The sequence below is a fragment of the Lynx canadensis genome, chromosome F1 (genome assembly GCF_007474595.2).
Source record: "Lynx canadensis isolate LIC74 chromosome F1, mLynCan4.pri.v2, whole genome shotgun sequence".
Classification (NCBI taxonomy): Eukaryota; Metazoa; Chordata; class Mammalia; order Carnivora; family Felidae; genus Lynx; species Lynx canadensis.
In genome coordinates, this window is record NC_044319.2 from 62,194,595 (window position 1) to 62,208,230 (window position 13,636).

General features: G+C 47.4%; 1 protein-coding gene across 6 annotated transcripts in view; it reads right to left on the bottom strand.

Moving 5' to 3' along the window:
* Positions 1–272: 272 nt before the first annotated feature.
* Positions 273–13,636, bottom strand: part of HSD17B7 (hydroxysteroid 17-beta dehydrogenase 7) — a 34,037-nt gene continuing 20,673 nt past the window's right edge. For 3 of the 6 annotated variants that reach the window (XR_004343082.1, XM_030302281.1, XM_030302280.2), the window contains exons 5-9: positions 12,418–12,612; positions 8,772–8,876; positions 8,003–8,059; positions 4,526–4,624; positions 273–1,692 (exon numbers count right to left, since the gene is read on the bottom strand). Coding sequence is in view for 5 of the 6 variants with exons in the window: in XM_030302281.1 (XP_030158141.1) it covers positions 1,591–1,692; positions 4,526–4,624; positions 8,003–8,059; positions 8,772–8,876; positions 12,418–12,612 (558 nt within the window). In the remaining variant the exon portion in view is untranslated. The remainder of the gene's footprint in view (positions 1,693–4,525; positions 4,625–8,002; positions 8,060–8,771; positions 8,877–12,417; positions 12,613–13,636) is intronic. The other 3 variants (XM_030302283.1, XM_030302282.1, XM_030302284.1) reach the window with 3 other exon arrangements.

The window sequence follows — 13,636 nt, forward strand, 5'->3', positions numbered from 1 at the left end:
AGATGGGACACGGACAGTCATCACCATTTGAACCAGCATGTTGCGGCCTGTTCATCTCTGAAAAAAACTGTATGGTCGGGGCGCCCGGGTGGCTCAGTCGGCTGAGCATCCGACTCTTGATTCTGGCTCAGGTCATGACCTCACAGTTTGTGAGTTCGAGCCCCACGTGGAGGCTGCCTGGGATTCTCTCTCCCCTCTCCCCTTCTCCTCCGCTCACACTCTTTCTCCGTCTCTCTCTCAAAATAAACATTAAAAAAAAAATACTGTCACCATTCTCAAAAAATGCTCTTTATTCATTCCCATGTGTTATTGCATTTAATGTCCCTCCACACCCGTGACCACAGGAAGCAGGACGCTAACTACTCCACTTCCCTGATGTGGAGCCCAAGATCCACAATAAAGTGCTTCCTGCAAACTTGCAGTGTGAGTGGCTGCGAGAGTTCAACCCAGCCTGCCCTCCACTCTCCAACCCCAAAGACACCGGGGGGTGGGCAGAACCATTCGGTCCTTCTCTTCACGCACAGAATGTTTAACATCATCAACAGCATCTCTAGCAACAAAATTAGAGAAACCATAACCAAAATCCGTACTGAGAATGTATAGAAATGACATTTCTAGAACCTGTTTTGCTTTTATTAAGTCATTCAAACTTTTGCTCGCTTTATTACAATCCAGGTAGGGTGCTGGTTGTATTTGGGGCAAAAACACCTAGGCGTCTCATAGCATTTTGTCTTCACATCACGCAAACTTGAGTCCTAACCACTTCCAGCTGCTGCTGACACCAGCAGATAGCTCACCGGCAATTATTCAATTGGAAAATTTGAAACAACGTGAGTAAATCACGTTTTGCTGCAAGTGTGCCAACATTAAAATATAATCACGAACACAGGTTGGTCAGTAATGAACCAATTTGCAAATGGTGCTAAGGGTCGGGCGCGGTATTGACACAGGCCACCTCAACATCAGTAAAAGACACTTTCAAAAGAAGACAGGATTCAAGTGGTGCAAACACAAAGACACTTCTGTTCCTGCGATGAACTACATGGGTATCTGTATTAGGACTGTTAGGATTCTAATGATGTCAGGAGTTTTAGAAGCAGCATGTGGAGGAAGAAATCGGGTACAAGACCTAAGAAAACTGTTCACAAGAAAAGGGACAGAGCTCAGATTACCGCTCAGAGGGCGACCGGTACTTTCTCCTGCTCGAGCAGGCCAAGTGGAAGACCAGCGAGTGCCTGTGTCACGGCTCCTCGGGTCACCTCATCCCACGCCGTGGGCCTTGGGCTCCAGTTGGCAGAACCAATGAGCACATACTTGGTTGGGTGACCCTCGCACAATTTTGCTGTGACACCATCCTGGAGACTATGTAACTGAGATTTTACTTACCCATCTTTTTCTCATGTCTACACACACACGTGCGCACACACGCGCGCGCACACACACACACACACACACACACACAGTCTTAGAATCCTGAAAGGAAGGAAAAGAGACCCTTCTAGTTCATGGTCTCCCAAAAGTGCACATCATCCAACTCAACAGAAGTCCAGAATGTGCAGAAGGCACACAGTGTTTCAGAGGGGATAATGGTCAGCTCTGATGATTTCTTTTTTGAATGGTGGCCCTAACGTGCTTTTCCAGTTCCAGTAAGTTTTGGTAAAATTTTTCAGCGGTGTCTTCATCTAGGTCCATCTAGAAAAGAAGCGAAGACAGCGATGACCAGAGAGGAAAAATGAAACAAATGGGCTCTGTGTAAAAGGAAGGCCTTCAACATACATTAGAGAACCGGAAACAAGAGAACAGGGCCGGGAGGACAGGGCCAGGGTTTCCGACTCTGAGATCCTGAGGACGTGTTAAGACCAAACTCCAACACTCACCAAACCTACCGACGCTGCCCTTGCCCAGCAAGACTGAAAGGTCTGGTTTTTCTCTCCCCGCTAACCCCTGTGTATCCAGTAACAGAAGACATCAACCGACTGTCATATAAGGACAAAACAGAAAGATCAAAAGATTTTTTTCGAACTCAAACCGCCATCTTCCTAATGTCCACCTTCTTTCATACGGAGCCTGAGTTTCAGCTGCGTGCACTGCCCTCCAGATAAAAGCCCACATGTCCAGGCTCCATTGAAGACGCCGGGTGCCACGCATTCACGCTTTGGCCAGCAAGGTCTGAGTGGAAGCATGTCGTACTGCCCAGGAGTCTCCTTTACAGGCATGGGCATCCCTTCCTTTCTCCCTGCTTCTGTACTGCTCTCTTGAGCCATAAGAATGAGCGTCACACCTTATGGACGGTAGAGGGGTGACGGAAGGACCCTGGGGACCTGACAATTTGGGGGGTGCCATACCGGCCCAACACTACCTCTCTCCAAAACTGCTTTTACGCGCAAGAAATCTAAACTTTCATCTTGTTTAACCTGCTGTTATTTCACACTCTTCTGTTTTAAGTGATACACTGTATGTAAAAGCCAGCTTTCACCCCCTATAAAATAAAGTGGGGTCTCTTTTCAGGTCAACACCGAGCCTAAACTTCGGAAAAAAAATAGTCTCTTTCTTCCCAGAGCTGAGAGGCTGAAAATCAAAGAAAACTTAACATTCTGGAAATAACATTTACATTCATTTTAAACCCTGTCAAGCATTTTTCAATATTGGAACTGTTAGAGGTGTTCGAGATCTCCTTCAACCCCACCTCTGAACAGAGGAGAAAGCTGACTTCTCTGAATTAATCAACATTTAAAACACTTTCTTCAATGCATTTCAATGAAATGCCAGTAAAATATTTTGGTGTATGGAATTAAACATTTTCTCCCCGTTCATAAACAAGGCATTCCCTCTAAGGGCCTTTTTATTATTTTTTTTTTTATTTTTTTTTCGACGTTTATTTATTTTTGGGACAGAGAGAGACAGAGCATGAATGGGGGAGGGGCAGAGAGAGAGGGAGACACAGAATCGGAAACAGGCTCCAGGCTCCGAGCCATCAGCCCAGAGCCCGACGCGGGGCTCGAACCCACGGACCGCGAGATCGTGACCTGGCTGAAGTCGGACGCCCAACCGACTGCGCCACCCAGGCGCCCCTAAGGGCCTTTTTAAAAGGAAGCTTATTGGAGCGCCTGGGTGGCTCAGTCGGTTAAGCATCCAACTTCGGCTCAGGTCATGATCTCGTGGCTCGTGGGTTCGAGCCCCGTGTGGGGCACTGAAGCTGACAACTCGGAGCCTGGAGCCTGCTTTGGACTCTGTGTCTCCCTCTCTCTCTCTGCTCCTCCCCTGCTCATGTTCTGCCTCTCAAAACTGAACAAATGTTAAAGAAAACAAAAATTTGTAAACAAGGAAGCTTACTAACTTACAATAGAATTCCCAAGGATTTCTTCTTCAGGATACTATGAAGTGTTACATAAAATTTGAAGGGAAAAACAAGTCATAGAGTCAGGAAACAGAAACAGCAGGATGAGACATCACACACACACACACACGAACTGCAGCAACTTCTCAGAGCCTGTCCTGGGCCAGTGTGCATCGTGGAGGCCTCAGAAAAGGGGGAATAAAATACGAGGCATTTCTCAAACTTGGCTGACAAACTGCTTTTTGCAAATCTTCTCAAGGAACCAGAATCCCACAGGGCATATTTTGGAAAACGCTGGAGGTTCAGAGGTTCATTGTTAGTAAACAGACACCATGGGAAGCGAGAGCACAGTCCCCTCAGGCCTCACGTTCCTCACACAGACAAGACCACCGCCGATTAAGCGACGTCGCTGGGGTAACTGGTCTGCCTCCGTCTCATTTTATTTTATGCCAATGCCTCCCACGTAAATGAGGCAGTGCAAAATGGGAGGCTGAAATAAACCTTGCTAACAGGGACAAAAATACAACAAAAATAGTTCTGTAAGTTCAGAAGAAATTTCCCTATTTTCTTATATGTCACTCCATGTGTGACTTCTTTCTGGAAGAATACGGAGTCTAAAAAACAGCACTCTGGGTTTTTTTCCCACAGTTCATCCCCTGCCTCCTGAAAATACCAATGCACAGAAGCCAGTAACTGTCGCGAGCAGAACTGAACACCCAAAGGGAAGTTAACTTCACTCAGACGCTTCATGTTTCACCCAAGTGCAGCACATCTATTGAGCACCTATCACATGCGAGGCAACATGCTCGAAAAGGGGGTATAATCCTCCTGCTCACAGAGCTTACAGTTGGCCAGAGAAGTCCGGCGTTGAATGAATCCTACACAGAAGAGGTATGAGATGTCAAGAGAGCCTACGACGGAGGCACCGGACCTGGTCTACCGGGTCACACAGGGCTGAGGCACAAGCCGAGGTCTCAAGCGTAAGCAGAAATTGTCCGTCAGTTGAAAGAAGAGGTAGACATTCAGGCAGAGGACATGCAAAGGCCCGGAGGCAGGAGGCAGGAGGGAGCAGATGGAAAGGAAAACAGGCCAGTGAGATGCCAGTGACCAGAACGGGAAACGAGGGAAGGGAAGCCGGGACGCCATGAGGGCCAGTTCAGCAGCCGAGCCACATGTAAACACATTTACCTTCTGGGTCATTACGTAATTGCTTCCAAAGCCAGTGGTGGCGCTCAGGTATTTGGTCAGGGGATTGAGAGACTCGGGCTTTTGGTGGAAAAGCCATACCTAGGAAGGAAGAGGGTGTCCATGATTCTTTTCTTCTTCTGCCCGACATGAGTGAGGCTGGTGGGGATTGATAATCAGCACTTTACCAAGCTCCAAACAAACTCTAAACCTTCTCTTGAATATCATCAGCTAACTGTAACGTCTTCATGAACCACTACTGTACCCTGAAGGAAGTAGGGCAATCTGCTTAATGGTCCTCTTTGAAAATTTATTTAAAGCAAAAACCCCTTGTGTTTTAGCCATCTCTCCCCTTAATCCCAAATTGAAGTTCACAGCATGGAGACGGGCTTTTTCAGAGTTGATACTCAGCTCATGCCACGGTAAGTACACGATACATCGTTACGTTATTTCACGTTCTTAATAGGCCTGAACGTGAACACCATTCAGGAGATGTACTGGTAAAAAGTAAGTCTCCCTACCTTCACAATTTTCCAGCCACCTAGCTCTCCCCTCTGGAAGCAAGCTAGTATCTTACATACTCCTCCAAAGAAAAGGTATTTGCTTAAAAGCTTGTATATTCTTTTCTCTTACTCAAATGGAAGCCAAATGTATACTATTCGATACTTTGCCATTTTCATTTGAACAATAGGCCCTTTGAGATATTTTCAACTCGGTAAATAGAGAGCTGTTTCATTCTTTTTTAAAGAAACAGTGTTCTATCTCATGGATGGAAATCGACACAATCAATCAAGGATGTAATGTACACAATCAATTTCCAAAGGATGGACATACACGCGGTCTCCAGCCTCTGCTAGTACAAACTACACTGCAGCGAATGATCTAAGTCTGAGAACATCTGTAAGATAAATACCAATGATGGAATTTCTGGGTCAAGGGGACGTGCGTGTGTTATTTTGAATGATCTTGCCCAACAGTCCTTGATCCAGGCTACGTCAGTCAACCCTCCCCCTGGCTAGATGGGAGAACGCTCTCTCTCTACGCCCGACAGGACAGTGTGGTACCAAACTTTCTAATCTTTGCTGATCAGAGTTGAGAAACCATCTCACTACAGCCTTAAGGGGGCTGCCTCCTAGTATGAGTAAGGTCGAGCACCTTTCCGTGTGATTAAGACAGTTTAAGAACTCTCTGTTCACACCCTTGGCCCACTGTTCCAATAGGTTGTTGTTTCTCTGGACTGTTGAAGCTCCTTAACCAGGAAGAAACTTAACCTGTTACTGCGATATGAGTGCCAGGTACCTTTTCTTGGGCATCGTGGTTAGTCTTTGGAGTAGACTTACAGTGAGGATTTGGGTCACACAAAATTTGATTACTTTTATTTAATCAAAATGTTCAGTCTGTTCCTGGGAGTAAGGACGCCCCCACACTCTTAGACGATTTAGAAACGTCCCCATATTTCCTTCTAGTCATTATATATTTTAACTCCGTCGTGTGTAAATCTTTGAATTTATCTAGAGTTTTATTTGGGTGTGAGGTATGAAGATCCTATTCTATTTTTTGGCACAATTTCCAGAATAACCCCTCTCTCCCACTAATTTGGAAGGCCATCGTTGTCATATACTAGATGCCTGTGTGCTGGGGGCCCGTCCTGAATTTCCTATTCTACTCCACTGACCTGTCCATGCACCTGCCAGAACTATACCGTTTCCATTAGGACAGTTTTCTTTGAAATCGTTAACGCTGAAACACACAAAACCCTTTATAGTAAAGCTTCCTCTCGTCCGTGCCTGGAATTCCTGTTCTGCAGATAATGATAAAAGCAAAGGAAAACATGTGCCCCGGCGTTCGCAGCCAGAAACCGGAGACGTGGGATCTGAAGAGAATCCGTAGAATTCCAGAGTCCACGCCCTCAACCACTGTGCTTTCGGCCACTCCGGCTTAGCCCACGTAAGGAGGTGAATCTCACCTGAGATCCTTCCTGCACGTGCGCTGTACCCAAATCCCCATCCATCCACATCCACCAGCATCTACAACCATCACTAAATGGCAGTCAGGGGGATACTGACTCATCCATCGACATTTTAGGAAAAAACAGCAGGGTCACAACAGATTTCTTTAAACTGCGACGTGGGTCACGCTGTCCTATCCAGAGCCAACTTATCCCTCAGAGCCCAGACCAAGGAAGCAAAGCCTGCTTCAACCAGCCCGGCTCCCACTGATTCCCCGGTGATTAGTCTGAGGCTTACCACCCGATGACACAATGTCTTATTTTCTCGCCTATTTTTATTTTCGACATTCTCTTTTTTTCCAAATACGACTCTAAGCGCCTTAGTACCTGGAGGTTTTGTCTTCTAAGTGTTCCTCGCACCGCCGACGCTCAGTATATACTTGACCGCCACACCTGATTTTCAGTATCTGGGATGTCAATGAGTAATCACATTGTCTCTAATGCTTTGGCAAATATATTAAGGACTCATTAGAAGTGGCTTAAAAGCACTTGCTTCTACAATCAATTTATGTCCCTATAATAAATGCGTTCATTTCTGCAACGTTTACCAAAACAAGAGTGGCAACCAATTTCTTTCATGTTTTCCTTGGTTAATTTCAACTCAGCCAAGATTTAAGAGGCTGCTAAGTACAAGCACTACAGTGACAGAGGACAGATAAGCTTCATCTCGTGTGACAATTCGGATCCGTTAGCAGAGGGCATCCTTGGGCCCTGGGTTGACAAACCCTCAGAGACAGCACTTGCGTAGTTAATCATGTCTGCCACACGGGATCCACTTGTCAAGTGTGATTTAAGGAAATGCACTGGTTTTCTAACAAAGCAACAAATCGATTCTCTAATATTTAAACAGAGGAAAGAGAATCTTCGTATAAGGAAACGGGAGTTGGACTGTGTCGCCTGTACTCTTGGCCTGCAAGATGACCTTCTCCATGGAACCGAGGGCCCGGAGACCATCCTGCTCTGCCTGCCCCTGTAGTATTCCGCTGGTCTGCTCTCTAGCTGTTGGCGGACTTTGCTTCCACAGACGTGCTGTCCCTACAACCATGGTATCCAGGGCTACGGTGGATACTAAACTTAAACTTCACTCCTAATACTCTGCACTCGGCCTTATGGTCCCCCTTAGTCCAAAACAGGACGTTGATGATTTACATAGCCTATCGTTTCTGTTGAGATTGTTTCCACTATCAGTGAGCTGCAATTTATATCCGCTCTGGGGCACCTGAGTGGCTCAGTCGGTTGAACATCCGACTTTGGCTCAGGCCGCGATCTCACGGTGCATGAGTTCGAGCCCCACATCGGGCTCTCTGCCATCAGCACAGAACCTGCTTCGGATCCTCTGTCCCTCCTCTCTCTGCTCCTCCCCCGCTCGCACTCCTTCTCTCTTAAAAATAAGTAAACATTTAAAACATGTACGTAAATACATTTATATCTGCTTAGCGACCGTACAAGCTACTGCAACTCTAGCGACCTACCAGGGCTTCTGTTCCATTGTACGGTGTCAGAGTGAAAGCATTTGCAAAAAAGCGAAGCTGAGGAAAAGAAAACGACAGTCATTTTGTGGTGGTTTAGAAGAGTCACCAAAGCATTATTCATTCACATACTGAAGAAAGGTTAACTTGCATTTCGTATCACTGAACACTTAAGTATCACAAGTCTAGAAGAGAAATATCACATAATCGCCATCACTCTGAGCCAGCCACTTTTAACACGGAGGCGTATTTCCTTCTCATCTTTTCCCCTTGCCTGCCACAACAGAGGGACGTTTTCTGCCAGAGCTCTGCGAGAGAGAAACCTTTCCCGTAAGCAAGCATTTTCTAACATGTGCTGTGGAAGCTCTGGTCCTGCCACATGCCCAAAGCACAAAACAAAAACAAGTGAGCAAAAACATGGTTCCGTGGTCACACAATGCACAGCCATTCCCTTCTTGTGGGAACTTTCAATGCATTGACGGCTCAGAGAAATCCACTTTAATGTCACCTAACACAGATTTTCCCAAATTATGGCATCCCAGAACTCTTGGGAGCTACGATGCATGATCAAAGGCTCATTCCCTTAAAGAGAAGGGGCCACTCAGATGGCTGGTGCTGCGGGAGACGTAGAGGTTCCTTACTAAGGCACCTCCGACGAAATGAAACCCTGCCACCTTCTGGTTCAACTGCTTAGATCATTTCCCAACCCTTAAACACACCTTTTGGGTCCCAAGTCGAAGAGAAAGTAGGAGCAGAAGTATCTGTCACTCACCAGCCATATGATTGGCATCAGCAGTGTCCACACAAAGGGAGGGAGAATTCCACACGTCATATTGGTCACCATGGTACCCGGGCACACCACACTGGAATACAGACCCTGGGAGCAGAGACAGGAGCAGTTGTAAGACTCAAATTCCGTGCATACCAACGCAGCCCATCTACATGCTCCTGAATACAGGAGAGACGCCAATGAGCCAGGAAGCCAGGGCGCGGAGGGTTTGTGCTAGGAGCTGCCCTCGAAGGTGGGCAAGCCATTTCGGCGTAAGAATCACGTGCGGAGAGCTCGCTACGGAGAGGCACTCAGGATGCAAAAACTAGTTAAGACAGGGTCTCTGCTCTCAAGAAACTCCCAGTACAAAGAACAGCCACGCTGGAGGCTGGAAGAGAAAAGCAGGATCTGGTTACCCGAGTCTGCGACGTGTTGGCGTAATCGAAGGCCAGTTTATTGATCGTAGTTAAGTCCTGAAGATGAAGAAGACATTTCCAGTACGGTGTCTGCCTTCAAGAAGTTTCTGATCTACACGTCACAGACAGCCAAACCTAAAAGCCTGGGTCTGTCCCCCGCAGGCACATAAGAAGCACACCTCTAGCTCGAGGGGGGAGCTCGTGCCGTGAGAGGGGCATGGAGGGTTGCGTGTGGCGCCACAAAGACACCCCTCACGCAGCCAGCCCTCCATCAGCTCCCTAGCCCGGCACCTGTCATTTTAGAAAGATCTCCCCTAGGAAGAGAGCCCAGCTACCAGAAAGGCCCTGTGCGGACTTTACTAATCCCTGGAGCACTGGAATTCGTCTTGCTAGTTTATTCAGGTCAATTTTTACTACATTTTACCTCATGTAGCTGCTGACCATTTTAACTCCTACTTTTCTCGCTTGTAATTTTATGTTTTAAAAGGAAATAGGACACATCAGTGTACCACCAACTGGTCAGTGGACAGAAAGCGCCCTGGGTAACAGAAGCTAGAGTTTTGCTTTCTTTATTCAGAGCTGCAGAGGTCTGATGGCACCTGACACAGACAATCCAATGCCCAGGGATCTGGTTGTCCACCAAAGGTCTCCTGAAAACAGTTAAGAGCCTGGACTCATCAGCGACCCCAAATTCTTCCCAGGAAAGTAACATAGCTCCCCCCGCAGATAGCTGAGGAGGATTTCTTATTCTGGTAGCTAGCTAGGAAGTCAGGGCCTACTCAGTCCTAAGCGAAGAAACCTGTGAACTGAAACCCAAGGTCCCTGAGACACGTGATGTTCTAACGTTGAGTAACAAAAGAAACAAACAAGGAGGCAGCCTCGTCCAAGAACACGGTCCCCCCACACATCACAGGGAATCAGCTGTGAGGACCTGAGTGGTTCGCAGACGCGTGTGACGGGTCATTAATGAACGATTAAACTCTACCAGGTAGCCTGCACGGACCCGCCAGCATTTCCAGTGCTACAAGTAGCCTTTAAAAGGATGGAGTTCCCCCCGGGGCGCCTGGGTGGCTCCGCCGGTCAAGCGTCCGACTTCGGCTCAGGTCATGATCCCGCGGTTCGTGGGTTCGAGCCCCGCGTCAGGCTCTGTGCTGACGGCTCGGAGCCTGGAGCCTGCTTCCGATTCTGTGTCTCCCCTCTCTCTGCCCCTCCCCCACTTATGCTCTCTCTCTGTCTCTCAAAAATAAATAAATGTATATATATAAAAAAAAAAGGAAAACCAATCATACAGATGTTACAAGGCAGCAGCATTAGCCAAAACTCCCTTTCTTGTAAAAGATGAAATCCCAAAGCTTACTAGACAATTAAAACATACGCAAAATCCCAGAGCCTTTTATGAAAAGAGCAGCTAATCCACTCTGACCTTGCCCCCAAAAGGGAGCTGCCAGAAACAAGCAGTTGTGACAACTTTTTAAACATCTCAAGGAACCTCAGAAGGGGGCTAACAACTAGACCAACACACGAACTCAAGAAATAATAATAACAATAATAATCCTGATGATGATGGCCACACAAACACGTACAGCACAGGCGCGCACACATAGACCACACGCCTTCTGTACACCCGGGGCACCTCCACACGTGCACACACCACCTACACGATCACATTCACATCTGCACACACCTGCAAACCCGACAGGTGCGTGTGGGCAGGCACACCCTCGTGTGCACACACGTGCAGACGCGCGCACGCACAAGTGCATTCCGAGACCACGGCTGCGACTGCATCACACCCGGCCCCTCTTCAACCCTCCTAACGAATCTGTGAAGCAGGCACTGTTTTTCAGATGAGGAAACTGAGGCACGGGGAGATGAGATAATTTGTCCAAGGATTCCAATCCAGTTCTAGGGGAATGTTCTCAGCTTCAACTCTTCACTGAGAGGCACGGTTCTAGGACCCGGACCACAGAAGAGAGAGCTCCACCTGACAAGGTGTCCATTCCAGAATAAACCAGGTCTAGACTATCACAGAAGGCCCAGACTATGGGGGCGCCTGGGTGGCTCAGTCGGTTAACTGGCTGACTCTTGATTTTGACTCAGGTCACGATCTCAGAGTTCACGAGTTCGAGCCCTGCATCAGGCTCTGCGCTGACGGTGCAGAGCCTGCTTCGGATCCTGTCTCCCTCTCTCTGCCTCTCTCCTGCGTGTGCTCTCTCTCAGAAATAAATAAATTAAAAAAAAAAGTCTTAGACTATTTCTGACGTATCATCAGAGAAGGTCCGGCAAGGGCAGACAGCTCCTTGGTTATCTTTTTCTCTCTCCTTTCTCTGCAACCCTAAGCCTGGCCCAGTGCCCTACACGCGGTAGGTCTTTTGTAAATATTAGTGGAATTAAATTTCCCCACAGTCCCACACTCAAACAGCAGAGTCAAAGCAAACAAAGGAAAATGCCATGGGAAAGACTGGAGATTTTCAGTTAAGATTTTAGACCCGAACAAGAGAGACATTCAGAGCAGCAGTGAGTTCCAGACCACAGAGGCCACAAGGAGCCAGCGAGACTGACAAGGGTTGCCTTCTGCAAAGACACACCCCCTAAACCCAGCGTCCTCATAAAGACAGAGCTCTGGAGCGTCACCCAAGCCCACTGTGCAGAAGGCTTTGTCACCCCTGGCTGTCCTGTAGCACCTGATATGGCAGACACTGGGACACAGCATGGTTTAGTGGGAAAATTCCAACCTACAGTCACACGGCCCTGGGCTCAACTCTGAGCTCTACCATTAGTAACGAGTTGTGCGTGACGGCTGGCGGCAATCACCTAACCCTCATCTGAAGATGGGGATACTCAGACCTACTGTCTGCACTGTCCCTGGGACAGGAAAGGCATTGAATGACACACACAGGTAAAGATACAGCACCTGAAACGCAGCAGGTGCTTCATAGTAGGTACTCGCATCATTCGTGGGTCCCGTTCTGCTGCAGAAGCCAGAGCTGCTGAGGAGCTACGGGACGGCGAATGAATGCCCGTGTACCCCAGGCCAGGAGCTAATCATCTCTGCCCTAAAACTCTGACACACACCACCTGTCACTCCTCTTCATGTCTTCTCTTGTCTTCACGGCAATCCTGCTCAAGAAACAGTACCGCATCTTCTAACAGAAAGCCAAGGTGACCAGAAAATCAACTGTAGTTCAGAAATCGTCACCCTGCCATTTCTGCGTCACGGAGACAGGACTCACCCGCGAGTTGAAGTTCCTGTTCACAGCCACGCTGAGCAGGTCAACCGCGTACTTGGAGGAGCTGTAGGGCTCCTGGCCTCTGCTGTGTTGGATGTCCTCGAGGCAGAAATTCGATTTCCTCGCATTGCGAGACGATGTCCAGATAAGCTGGGAAGGACTGTCACTGTGACAGAGGAGAGGTGCCAGTTCCTGAATCTGAAGGAGATTTAAAAAAGAACAAAAAAGGAACAAAAAATGGATCAAAATCTACCGGAGGCGTACAGGGTAACAACCGGGAAACTACTATAAATGTATGCTGCGACTGAACAGGTAGGTCGTTGCCGGGGCGGCTCTTACAGACACGCGAGAGAGGAGGCCAGAATGATCCATGTGGAAATGAGTTCGAGACATCAGATGAACTGATGTTTAGCTTCATAAAGATACAGATGGTTACATATAAAAATATTTATAACATATACTATAACATCACTATAACATATACTAACATATACATGGGTTACTATGCACGGATTCTCTCCCTGCTCCGTCAGCCTAGAAGCTACTGATGCATCAATAGCAACGAGCCCTCGAGTCTTGGTTTCTAATACCAGTGTCCAGCAAGAGGAACCAGATCTCCTTAGAGAAAAGGCGGATTCTAGGACTGGGGCAGGAAATGTACTGATGAGCCCACAGCATCGTGTAGTGCCAGAACGGGCATGCTCAAAACACAAACGGGAAACCATGACAATGAGGCTATGTCAAAGACATGCAGGATCCAACAGAGAGCACCCCCAATGGCCCAAAGGGACACAACTTGAGCAAATCATTTTTTTTGCACAAAATACGGTATTTACAACTCAAAGTAGGAAATGAGTATCCACAAGCCCACGTGAATATAATAAATGATTTTTTTTAGCTTTTTTGAGATCAAATCGACCAAGAAATGACTGAATAAAGAATTAAATGGGGGGGGAGGGTGCGCCTGGATTGCTCAGTTGGTTAAGCATCCAACTTCAGCTCAGGTCATGATCTCATGATTCATGAATTCAAGCCTCGCATCAGGCTCTATGCTGACAGCTCAGAGCCTGGAGCCTGCTTCAAATTCTGTGCCTCCCTCTCTCTCTCTGCCCCGACCCTACTCACTCTCTCTCAAAACTAAATAAATGTTAAAAAAAAAAAAAATTAAAAAAAAAAAAAAAGAATTAAACGGGGAATGGACAAATCTTTCTTGCAGAAAGCT